At 38.5% G+C, this 12,999-nt stretch overlaps 3 protein-coding genes and 1 long non-coding RNA gene across 5 annotated transcripts; 2 read left to right on the forward strand and 2 right to left on the reverse strand.

The window, feature by feature from the left end:
* Window positions 1–66: 66 nt before the first annotated feature.
* LOC134664010 (larval/pupal rigid cuticle protein 66-like) lies at window positions 67–1,092 on the reverse strand. The gene is made up of 2 exons (XM_063520575.1): window positions 983–1,092; window positions 67–741 (listed from the first exon to the last, which is right to left on the reverse strand). The coding sequence occupies exons 1-2, from the start codon at window positions 992–994 to the stop codon at window positions 142–144; spliced, it is 612 nt and encodes a 203-aa protein (XP_063376645.1). The 5' UTR covers window positions 995–1,092; the 3' UTR covers window positions 67–141.
* A 2,759-nt stretch (window positions 1,093–3,851) lies between these two features.
* LOC134664006 (larval/pupal rigid cuticle protein 66-like) lies at window positions 3,852–4,837 on the reverse strand. 2 transcript variants are annotated; one of them, XM_063520572.1, is made up of 3 exons: window positions 4,802–4,837; window positions 4,271–4,608; window positions 3,852–4,234 (listed from the first exon to the last, which is right to left on the reverse strand). In XM_063520572.1, exons 1-3 carry the CDS (start codon window positions 4,811–4,813, stop codon window positions 3,964–3,966), a joined length of 621 nt encoding a protein of 206 aa, XP_063376642.1. In that variant the 5' UTR covers window positions 4,814–4,837; the 3' UTR covers window positions 3,852–3,963. The 2 variants fall into 2 exon arrangements, with proteins under 2 accessions (XP_063376642.1, XP_063376641.1); XM_063520571.1 differs by having other exon boundaries at window positions 3,852–4,608.
* An 828-nt stretch (window positions 4,838–5,665) lies between these two features.
* On the forward strand, window positions 5,666–7,057 carry LOC134664008 (cuticle protein 8-like). The gene is made up of 2 exons (XM_063520573.1): window positions 5,666–5,864; window positions 6,399–7,057. The coding sequence occupies exons 1-2, from the start codon at window positions 5,853–5,855 to the stop codon at window positions 7,026–7,028; spliced, it is 642 nt and encodes a 213-aa protein (XP_063376643.1). The 5' UTR covers window positions 5,666–5,852; the 3' UTR covers window positions 7,029–7,057.
* Window positions 7,058–8,960: 1,903 nt separating this feature from the next.
* LOC134664022 (uncharacterized) lies at window positions 8,961–10,576 on the forward strand. The gene is made up of 3 exons (XR_010098193.1): window positions 8,961–9,306; window positions 9,404–9,628; window positions 10,468–10,576. It is a non-coding gene; the product is annotated as an uncharacterized LOC134664022 (long non-coding RNA).
* The last annotated feature ends 2,423 nt before the right edge of the window (window positions 10,577–12,999 follow it).

Consider the following 12,999-nt stretch of genomic DNA (forward strand, 5'->3'; position numbering starts at 1 on the left):
AAATAATTATTTTATGGACAGTCCGTTTACGACGAGAAGTTTAAAATTAAGGAAAATAAAGCGTCATTTAAATTAAATATTTCATTTTATTTGTCAACACAGCCGTTCTTCATTAACTAACCACATATACAGATACTACATTCACCAGGCGAGTCCATGACCGTATCCAAGACCATGGCCGAGACTGAGTCCATGACCGGCGTAACCAAGACCGAGACCCTGGGCACCGTAGCCGATGGCGCCATGGGCACCATAGCCGATAGCGCCATGGGCGATGGGAGCGGCATAGGCGGTGTGGGCAATGGGGGCAGCGTGAGCGATGTGGGCCAGGGGAGCGGCATGGGCGATTTGGGTAGAGTAGGCGGAGTGAGCGAGAGGAGCGGCGTGGGCGGCGTACGCCAGAGGAGCGGCGTGAGCAGCGACGGCCAGAGGAGCGGCGTGCGCGATGGCGACGGGAGCGGCGTGCGCGATGGCGACGGGAGCGGCGTGCAGCAGAGCGTCCTTGCGCACAACAGCGTTGAATCCGGAGTGGGCATCAGCGGCGTAGTCGACGGTGCGCTTCGTGCCGTCGGAGTCCAGCAGCGAGTACTGGCCGACCACGCTGTCGCCCACGCGGGTCTCGTGCTGGCTCTTCACGTCGCCGGTATGGGGGTCCGACACTCCATAGGAGAAGCTGTTGTAGTTACCGCCATGGATCGCGCTGCCCTGGGCGGCCGCCACCAAGAGAGCTACAACGACGAACTGTAAACAAAAACATTTTTTTAGATCCGTGTAATATTTTTTGTCACGTACCTACCCAAGTACCTAGATAGTAAAACATTATAGTTCGTTTCAACTCGTAAAGTCCTGGCAACTCTAACCCTAAAAAAATTACCAGCTCAATCGATAGTGTTACTTACTATATTACTATTATCTGGCTCTAAAAGCCCTCTGCATTTTATTAATATTATATACATATATTTTTTAATATTATTTTATTTACCTTCGCAGCCATTATTGTAAGTGTAATTGCTCGACTTCGACTTGCAACTGATATACTTAGGGTTTCTACAACTATTTATATACACCCATAGCGGTGCATTTATGTTTCGGAGGTCAGTACCGCGTCCGCGTGCGTGCGTCATACTTACAAACGACAATCATTTCACCGACCAATCGTACACCTTATTAATATGAAATAAGGTATAACAAGGATTACCTTATTGTGTCTTGTGTTATGCGGATTGGGTGCACGGTCTCAATCAAGGGTAGCAGGACATTGAGAAATTCGAGATAAGTAATTGAATAGTTTATGAGTTTCGGAAGAAGTTACCACTTTATTACACAATATCTTAAGGAATTTGAACAATGTTAACCAATTTGACAGGAAAAACAACACTTGCACGTGAATACAGTACCTACCTATTTAAATAATTCAGACAAAAAAAAGTTAACAACCCAGGGGGCCGATTTTTGAATTTCGAGCGCTCGATTTCGCTACTCTCAAGTCTGTAGAAAACGGTGAATTGTTAAATTTGAAATCCTAGCAATAGATATTGGTACATACAAATCACGACTTCGAGTGTTTGAAATTCAAAAATCGGCTACATAGTTATAATTAAGGTACCTAATAGGTATATTACGTTTCCCTTATTGGAGTCTCAAGTAGGTAAAAATGTATTCCAGCTGTTCATCGCTTAGATTAGCTTTGATTTGAGCTAAAGATGCAAACTAGTTCAACGTACAATTAAATGTGTACTTCTTTACTGTACTAAAATTAGCTGTGTATCTCTGAAGATATAAATAGTTTCAGGAGTAAATTCGGCTATATACCTAATGAACGCTTGATACCAACTATACTATAAACTATAATGAATAAGAACATGACTCAGCAAGAACCTGCCTTGTCATAAGTAAACACACGCATTTAACTTTTATTGCTAGATATTATCTTGACTCTCGGGTGCAAAAAATTAAAGCTAGTAATATAAATGCACGCCTACTTAATCGTTTTTTTACGGTTTGTTTCATATAATTAGTTAGGTCCTTGTCTAAGGTATGCAATTACTCCGTAGGGAGGTACATAGTTAGGTCTCTTGAATTTACTCGTACACTGTTCTTAGGTATTGTTTTTAAATAAAGCATTTAAAATAACAGGCAATAATAGGATCAGTGCGTGAAAGGCACTTAGACGTCCGAGGTCTTAATATCCCAGAACATATACAGTATGTAACTGAACGACAAGCAATTATACTCAAACCCGTTAATGTTTAGGTCATACTGAGCAACTTTTACTATGGGACCAACCCCGAAATCGTGAAAAAATATTGACTCTCCCGTAGGAAATTGCAACAACAGAGTAGCAAAATGTATGAAACATTAATTTTTATTCCGCGTTTTCGAAGTTGGCCCCATAACAAAAGTTGCTCTGTATGAGCTAAATATGAACGGGTTTGAGAAATTGATTTTCGTTCAGTTACATACCTACTGTATATACTCATTACCATATGCAAACTTACAATATTGGCATATAGAGGTGCCAGCAGGGAGTCATGTATTAAAATATTTAGGTACTGAAGTAGAACTGTGTCACTTTGTAATATTGAAAAAAAAAAAACTAAAATACTTATAAAATTATTTTAAAATTTGCTTGTGCAAAATGAATCAGTATTGGTATAATGTGCAAAAAAATCAGCCATATCGTGGACTTGGTATGTTTTGAAAATTATTTTTGTTTTCTTTGAAAAAATTGCTGAAATGTGGTATATTTTTAGAATCGCCTCAAAAAGCCCTTTCATAATATGATACCACACGCTATCGCATTATGAAAACTAAATTTACATACAAAAAAAAATATGACTCAGCAGCCTCATCTCCATCCTCACTGTTGCCATGGAACGTCACATATCTTTACTAAGTATTTCATATCTAGTGAATCTCTAAATCATTTTCCGAATCGCGCCGCTAGGCACTGTGCGGCACAAGCATAATGCAGTTCAAAAATGCTCGTGTCCGCACACTAGTGGAATCCCGCCTTACAGTCTAATACTCGTAATTCTACATACAAATATGTTATCTCTTTTTGGTCAGCTAACATACTAGAGAATGGTACGATACTTTTGACGACTAGATCCGCTATTTTGATGCTGACTGTACCACTTTAAATATTAGGTTTAAAAAAAATCTGGTGTTGTTGGCTGCCCTTACCCCCCCCCCCCCCCCCACATCTAGCGTCTTTCGAGCGTCGGCGTCTGTCGGTGTCTGGTCAGCGCTATGGAAAAAGACGTCGCTGCACAGTTGCGTCGACGTTGCGTCGAGCAGCGGCCATAGAGTTGTAGACGCCGACGCTCGAAAGACGCTAGATGTGGGGGGGGGGGGCGTAGGCGACTTTCACTGGATCAAGACATGTTATAGAAATGATTTGTTATATCTAGCCATACTCTGAGAGTCTGAGATGTCAAATCATTTTAAATATGTCAATGTTTTCTATGGATGTGGTTTAGTATGACCTAATTATTTACTTCTTAGAAGTATAGGTGGTACCACAAAATCAGCCAGTATATCTTTCGACACGAATCTAAATCTTGCGGCTCGATTCGGGAAATGAATTAGAGATTCACTAGATATGAAATAGTGAAGACATGTGACGTTCCACGAAAAAAGGTACCTTATGATGGCCGGCGCTTACGACGCATAGCGCCGCAATAATATTGGAGCGGCGTTAATAATAGCGTAAACGTCAACCGCCATAAGGTACCTTTACCGTGGGACGCCACATATCTTTACTATATCGTGTCTAGTTAATCTCTAATTCATTTCCCGAATAGGGCCGTACGTCTCAAATATGTGTCATAGGCCAATAAATATTCTAGTACGTTTCATGTCATTTATTCATAAATACAATTTTTATTTTCAGTATAAATCACAGCTTTTCATTTGAGTATCACTTTTGGTTTGGTATTTTACAGGGAAGGCTTTATTAAATTACCATCCTCCGTAGTGGGCGCCATAGCCGAGGCCACGGCCGTATCCAAGTCCACCAGCGTAGCCGAGACCAGCTGCGTAACCGAGGCCATTCCCGTAGCCAAGACCGAGGCCGTGAGTGCCGTATCCGAGTCCAAGACCTTGAGCGCCATAGCCCAGGCTGAGTCCTTGAGCACCGTAGAGTCCGTGAGCCAGAGGAGCGCCGTGAGCGACGTGGGAAGAGTAGGCTACGGGAGCAGCGTGGGCTGCGTAAGCCAGGGGAGCGGCGTGGGCGAGAGGAGCGGCGTGGGCGACAGGAGCGGCGTAGGCGAGAGGAGCAGCGTGTGCAGCGTACGCTAAAGGAGCGGCGTGAGCGCCATAGGCAGCGCCATAACCAGCACCGTAACCATGTCCAATTGCAGGATCCTTGCGCACGACGGCGTTGAATCCTGTATGTGGGTCAGCAGCGTAGTCAACAGTGCGTTTCGTGCCATCAGACTCCAGGAGGGAATACTGCCCGCGGACGCTATCGCCCACGCGTGTCTCATGCTGATCCTTCACATCACCGGTGTTAGGATCTGATACTCCGTAGGAGAAGGTGTTGTAATTGCCACCGTGCACCGCGCTGCCTTGCGCAGCTGCCACCAAAAGGGCTACAACGACAAACTGTAAAAGAAAAGATAATTTTATATATCATTTTAGGTAAGTCCAGTCCAGCAAGAGCACTTGTTGAAATAAAATGGAATTGATTTTAACTTGACAAACAAACAATCAAAGTAGATCCAAAATCACCTAAAACCAAATACATAATTCTAATCCATTCAAGTCAAATAATTTGAGCATTATATTTAAAATTTACCTTCGCTGCCATTTTAGAATGTTTATTTGGTCGACTTCTACTTACAACTGATTACTGCTGAAGTTTAATACTATTTATATTCGCGCAGCGGCTCTATATTGGCCGGCTGGAGGTCAGAGCTGAAGCATGACGGATATATCATATAGCTAACAATATTTGGTAATCTTATGAGTATGAGTTATGAGGAGTAACGGAACTTTTGCTCGTCAGATATTGCACACCTACAATATTTGCAAATTAGTGATAGTGATCTGTGATGAAATGTATATGTACGTAAATATGTATCTGATATGATATTGGAATACCTAGTATTTTTCATACAGTATCTGAAATACAATTTTATATAAGTACAAGCTATAATGTCAACCGTAGTGTACCCATCGAGTTATAGCTTGACGTAATAACGTTTTCATTGTCAGATTTACTCGATGGTACCATGTAAAATACATACCATAAAATAATAAACTACTCACTTTAATACCTAAATACGTATGCTCATCTCAACTGGATGCCAGTAAAGGCGCTTACCAATATTCAAATCAAACAGTTAGGCACATGAAAACATTGCAAATTATAAAACCAGATCATATATTACGTTTTCAATATATATGCATATTTACGATCGTTGATGTTCTAACATAAGAGTAAGTGTATACAGAGTATGCTCAACTACCTATGTAGGTAGTTATGTGTAAAGTGTCTCTTTCTGACGATTATATGTACCCTGTTCCCAATATTCCCTGTTAAATATTTTCTTCAAGTATAATGTTCAATCAGGACAATAATTAATACACTGACCTTGCAACTATTTCTTAGACCAAAAGAAACATTGTATATTTTTTTATTAAATTTGCTCGGATTAGCATTATTTATGAGCCAAAACCGAAAGGGGTTTCCGCGAGCGTAGGTCACTCAGAGTATCATAACACTTCCTTTCGGCGCTCGGAATGCGTTACATATTCGTACATTTTAATTTTAATAACTCTACCATATAAATACGTGCGCCCCCGGTTCATTATCATTCGTGGTGTAGACAACAAACAATACAAACATGTTTTCAAAGGTAAATATCGATGACACAAGTCGGCGTTGAGTTTAATTAATTAAAATAGTCATTAATTAAAATGTGCGTAACTTATCGAATCAACGAACGTGAAATTGAGTTGCTAGTTTCGATTTTATCTGGCGCTTTCAAAAGTTGATTATTTACTATGAATAATATGAATAATTAATACAAGATAACGTTCTGGCAAATAAATTTGAAAATTACTTGTAACGATTGTGTTCCCATTTGTAGCTTTTTATTTATTTATATATAGGATTCGGTGTTTGGAATAGAAATTAAAATCCCTTATTGTAGGTACTTGTGCATATACTTTAGGTTCGGTCAAGTTCACAAAAATCTTTACAAGCCGACTTCCAAAAATATATTTACAAATAAGACCTTATTCTCAGTTTCTTAGAGGCGTATTTTCGGAACGTTGCCTTGTTAAGATGTTTGTAAACTGGACTGTTCAAAGACATTTAGATAGTCGACATTGACTATTAAAAACATTTTTTGCAATGTTTATTAATTAATCATTATTTTATTCGTCAGATCGCAGTCCTCGCTCTACTCGTGGCGGTAGCCCAAAGCAGCCCCTCCCACGGAGGCTACGAGTACTCGTATGGAGTGTCGGACCCCCACACCGGCGACGTGAAGAGCCAGCACGAGACCCGCGTGGGCGACAGCGTGCGCGGGCAGTACTCGCTGCTGGAGTCTGATGGCACGAAGCGCACTGTCGACTACGCCGCTGACGCGCATACTGGGTTTAACGCTGTTGTGCGCAAAGATCCTGGCCTGCACCCGGCTCCGGTCGCCATCGCCGCTCACGCCGCCCCCGTTGCATACGCCGCTCCTCTCGCCCACGCCGCTCCCGTTGCATACGCCGCTCCTCTAGCCCACTCCGCTCCCGCCACGTACGCCGCTCCTCTCGCCCACGCCGCTCCCTTGGCATACGCCGGCCACGCCGCGCCCGTAGCCTACTCTTCCCACGTTACCCACGCCGCTCCGTTAGCTCACGCCGCCTATGCCGCTCCCATCGCTCATGGCGCCGTCTCTTATGGCGCCCATGGTCTCGGCCTCGGTTATGGCGCTCACGGCCTAGGTCTTGGTAACGGCCTGGGATACGCCGGTCTTGGATTGGGCCATGGACTCGGTTATGGCGCGCAGTACGGAGGATGGTAAACTTCTGAAAACTCACCGCCCTTGTTAAAACGGATTCTATAATCCTGTAAAATGTAAATAATGTTATAAAGTCGCCATCCGATATATTGGAGCGGCCGAGATGTTCAAATATATCTGAACACGCGCTCTAACGCCTTGATAATAGTGCCGTGTTCAGATATTTGTGAGCACCTTGGCCACTCTGATATATAATGTTGGCGTCTGTGACTGTACCTATTTATAATCTGAACTCATGTTAAATAATCCAATTTACATATTAAATATTGGTGAAACGATGTTTTGTTTTTGTTTCAACACGTTTATATCATCAATTCATCATTTATTTTAGTATTAGACCTTAAACTTATACAAGTTGTCTAATCGTAAGATGGTCTTGGATCAGGATCACACAAACACACAGATAGTCACCGATTTCCAAAATCAACTATTTCATTACTTCTGATATACACTTTTGATATTATGATGCAATTTCTTAAAAATAAGGGTTAGCAAAATAACCTTCAATCACAACATTGGTATTTAAAATTGATGACTATCGCGATGACGAATCGCTTGCTTATTTAGGATTCAAAAAAAAAGTTTTGAAACGACGTTGATAATAATTTAAGAAAATATGAGTTGGTGAAGTTGAAAGCTAAGCCGACCACTGACTAACAGTCCGCCGGACGATATCGGCCGGTCAGTTGTTTGGAACTGTCACATTTTTATTCTAACTGACAGGCCGATGTCGTCCGGCGGCCTGTTAGTTAGTCAGTGTTCGGCTTAAGGGAATATGAAAGTATTTGAATTTTTGTATTTAATTATTTGTGCTCAGCTTTGTTCATAATAAATATTATACTTAGTGATTTAGGTATAATACATTTAATAAGATTGTAATTGAAATAGGAGTATTACATTTAATTGAAGTAGGTATATAGATATACCTACTTAATTGACAACGCCAGGCTATGATCATATTAACCCTTCGCGTTATCGGGTCGGATGAAAAATCTCCCTACAAATGGAATTTTCTTAATTCTTTATCAAACACCTTCAATACGTACCTACTTACAATGTAACTGGCATACAAAGTAGAACGAACTATGCAGTTAATGATACAAGTAAAATGCCAATAAGATTCCAATGAATATCTTGATGAAGCAATTACTTAACGTTGTTAGAACCAGAGACAAGTTAATAATGTAGAATGGACGCCGCATGTTGTGGTACAATATGTCTACTACCTACTGTATTTTTGTATCATGTCAGTGGCAAACTAGCCTATATAAAAAAATACTATATATTACTATATATTAAATTACATTTTGGTTAGTTACTTTTAAAACATTACTGTGCATTCCGTAAGTTTGTCTATCTAATTTGCATTCTCCCCTCATCTACTCGAAGGTTAGCTGGAAGAGATCCCTTACAGGGATAAGTTCGCCTTTGTACCTTTATTTCTGTAAATATTATGTAAACCTGTGTTGTGTACAATAAAGTGATAAAAAAAAAACAATAATATAGTGGGTATAAAAGCGTTATGCAAAATGATTATGAGCCGATAAATATTTTGTGATCGATATCATTTCCTCAGATCTCGATAAAAATGGATAGAGTTCCATATTCCGTACAACAAAAGCGCAATTTCAAAAAAATCAATTGTTATAAACAACTTTAATTGTTGTATCTCAACAGAAAACTTCATTGTTTCCTCGGGCCAAGTTCTGATTTCATATTATTTATTCTGTCCAGAATGAGGAGCTCTTCACATCAGCCAAATTTAATTAAAGACTAACGAAAAAAATCAACAGCAAAATAAACAAATATTATACATAATTATTATAGGTACTCATTCGTGAAGTGGCGCGTGAGTGTCGTCTGCCTATAAAAATCTTATGCTCAAGACATGACGTTGCAAGCATACGTTATAGATGGATACCGCAGCCGTATTCATAAAAAATCCTTAAATGAGGAATGATCAGCTTATTAGCTAATCCACTGTTTAGGCTTAATAAGCCGTTGATAAGAACCATGATTTATAAACGTTTATTAGGGGCTTCTTAACTAATAAGCAGATTAGACGCGTTATGTTGGCATCTTGGCACATCATAGACAAAAATATGGCTGAACATTAATTTAAAAAAAAAGTTTGACAGCAGCACTAGCGGCCAATCGTAATATCATGAAAAAGTTGATTTACTATTTTGACTAATTTTCGGAATTATCTCATATTAAAATAGCTTCTGTGCCACAAAAATAAACAAAGATTGCTGCATGGCCGGTAATTTTATAAAACTTGGTAAGTAACTACGTTTACAGACAAGTATCCTATACAGCAATAAGTAATAATATGAGGTCACTGCAATGTTGATATACCTATCTCTTATTGCTTTTAGTTTCAATATTATGTGGAATGGAGTCGAAAGAAGTGGGGTTCTAGCCGAAGTGCATAATTAGCGAAAAGAAGAAGTCGAAGCCAGATACCGTACCAGGCCTCCAGTCGCCTCCGCAAGAAGAACCATTGAATAATGGTTCATGAGTTCACACTAATTTATTCTGGTTGCGGCAGAAATTCACAACGGGTCAACAAAACCAAGGTCCATTCAAACTCACTAAATCAGGTATGAACAATGTCCTATACTTTCTTGTTTACCTCATACCTGCAGTGTTTAGAGTTAGACCAAGAAAAGTCTGCAGCGATTTTGATGATAACTCTAGGTACAGTTCAAATTTTGGGCATGACCATCTATTTATAATATATTATAGACATAGGTAACTACATAAAATGTTGTATCTGAACGTGTTAACAATGACACTTGCATTGACAGCTTTGACATTATTTAAAGGTTATAAAACTTATAAATTTGGTAAATCTATCCGTGCTTTGTGGAGCTTGGTGTATTTGTTTAAAATTATGCATACCTACCTAATATAGGTATTATATTTCTTAACCATACAATGGAACCAAATGATAATTATATGTACAAGTGATGTTTTATTGTAACAAGCCTTTGTGTCGCGAGTTTACTTGTAGGTGCAACTTTTGTTAGTAATAATTTTGTAATGCTATTTATGCATGGAACAATGCAATGGTTATTATACTCGGCCACCTAGCCAACCTACTTACTACGGGGAAGGATGGTTCACAAATTAGGCAGTATTTAAATAACTGTGTACCTGCTGATTAAAAATAAGATGTTTTCTGCGTACAGTTGGTTATAATTAAGTTGGCTAATCTATATTTCATCAGACAGTTTGGACATCTATTCCAGAGAGTTTGCAAGGTCAATGTACAATGATATCATATTATAGTACCTAATAGGTAATGAATGAAGTCATATTGATCTCTGTCTATAGCTTCAAATGATACTTAGTTTACCATAACTACATCATAAGCTAAAAATTAAAGAAAATTGTTGAATACAAAAATACTTTTATTCAAATTATTGCATCTTTTCAGATCCTGAAAGTACCATCTTTAGCCACTGTTACTGTTGAATAACTCCAGGCTTTGGAAGAAAAGCTGTGGCCTGCGAACAGCTGTGAATATTGGTCAGAGAAGTGTAACTGACTCCGTACACTGCAAGTCCCAGCAGGAAATCAACAAGAAACCTAAAAGAAAAAAAAAACATCATAATGGAAACCTTGATTTAGGTTGAAGTAATAAAATTGTTCTAATTTAATTGGTGTTTTATTTTACTACTTAAATATATTTTTTGACTTGTTAAGGTTTGTACAATTGTTATTAATGATGTACAGTCACCTGCAATAATATGTTACACGACAAAGGCCCATAAGAGCATGTCACATTTTTGCTGCCTTCGAAGAGTAACATATTATTGGAGGCGACTGTATCTATATTGAAATACTCAAAATTCCATTTTTCTTATTACAATGCAATAAAATCTTAAATGTATCTAGACATATCAGATGGCAGTCTAATAGGGATGTTTCCTGTACTTAAAATAAATTATGTCACACCATACCATGCATAAAATAAAACACCAGATTATTATTAGAAAATAAATGTTCATATAAATTCCATAAATAGCAAATCATTTTGAGAGTTCTAAAAAGGAAACTAAAAGGAAAGTAGGACCCTATTTTGCACATATTTATGATTTTCATGTGTTTGCAATATTGTTCTAATGAAAGTGTACAATTTTTATAAAGTAGATATTCATAGGTACATGCTATGTACCTAGTTCAAAGAAGTTCAAAAATAATATTGGTAATTAATGGTTCTTATGTAGAATAAAATTAAAAGGTATTTTTTAATACCAGACAATGACAAGACAAGTTTAGTGCTGCCCATCTGATATTAAGCACTGCAGCCTACAGGCAACTAGCGGAGTTACAAATAGCCAACAGTGCATTTTTGGGAGCACTGGAAACCTGAGCGTCAAGAACAGGTAGGTATAGAATCCAACCTGGATAACTATACTGAATAATTAGTTGACATAAATGAAACTTTCATTCTATGAAGTTCAGCTTACGTCAACTAATTATTGATAACATGATGGTGACTATAATTTAATGCAATATTTTTACCTGGAGGCCAAATCGTTATGCTCAAAGCCAATATTGAGCAAACTGCTTATGCAATGACTGCATATACCGGTGACTTCTTCAGATTTTTCATTACTTTATCAGACTGACAGAGTGCACACTTCTTTTACCTGTAAATAAGTTGATACTTTTAAGTAGTGCCTACTTACCTGTGATATTTATTAAACACAGTTGTTTAAATATGTCTATAAAACAAGTTAACTGTAGTAAATATTATGATCTCATTAGGTATAATGGTAAGTTATTCAATAGCAAACTATGAACGAGATTGATGTACTCTTACAGGGTCTATAATATTATATAGGTAGGTATAAATGTGCGCCAGAAATTCAATTGAATTTAAGTTTGCGAAATGCGAACACCCTGATCTTAAATTAATAAATAGAACGCTCTAATATTACTTGCCAAGCCAAACTTGGTTTCGAAAATTAAATGCGATTGTATGGCGCGCAATGAAGCTGGCCGCCATAGATTTAAATGAATCTGAGGGTTTACCTATTTCTCCAAACGCCTAATAGCTGTGAGGGAGGAACTAGCTCCGTTTATGATGCATTTTTCCGACTACGCGATCATAGAATTCTGTTGCCATCGATATTTTGGTTAAACGAAAATCACCATACACAAAATCACATAAACAACTTATAAAAAACGGGATATTTAGGTTTCGCGCCATTTTCGTACTATATCCAGATATCTAATACGTAATTAATTGCACATATTCAAGTTGTTTTTCATTCACATTTGGAATTTTAACCAAAACGTACTCTTTCCTCTTGCTCTTGTGACTCTTGCCAAAATCAGCTGTTTTGTGACCGCCATCTTGTAAAATAGCAGATAATAAACAGATAAAGAAGGGTCCTCGGCTCCGTAACTTTCCGAGGATTTAATAAAGAGATGATCAACTGTTTAGCGCTAAAAAGTGTTTATGAATCACGTTTTGTGACATCCGGTTATCAGCAACTGATGATCAATGCTCTAACTGTTTATGAATACGGCTGTAAGTAGAACAAGTTACAATTATTAATATGCGCAGCCAAAATTAAATTAGTAGGTACAGACGCCATCAGATATATCAGTGTGGCCAAGGTGTTCACAATATCTGAACACGCGCTCTAACGCCTTGACGATAGAGGCGTGTTCAGATATTTGTGAGCACCTTGGCCGCTCCGGTATATCTGATGGCGACTGTACGATTTACTCCAAGTAATTTCCTGTTGGACTTGTTTTAACGAATTGCAAAAAAATATTACTTTAAAGCAGCCCATCGACACCCCATACTTTGATAAATTAAGAACGTACTTGTTACCAACATTGAGGCATAGAAATAATCTTATCGAATTAAAATGACTGCTGTTGCATTTTGGTGGCACATACCATACTTGCTTTTAACATAGACGTATTATACTTACTTTTCTTTAGGTTG

This window comes from Cydia fagiglandana, chromosome 4, assembly GCF_963556715.1.
Source record: "Cydia fagiglandana chromosome 4, ilCydFagi1.1, whole genome shotgun sequence".
Lineage (NCBI taxonomy): Eukaryota > Metazoa > Arthropoda > Insecta > Lepidoptera > Tortricidae > Cydia > Cydia fagiglandana.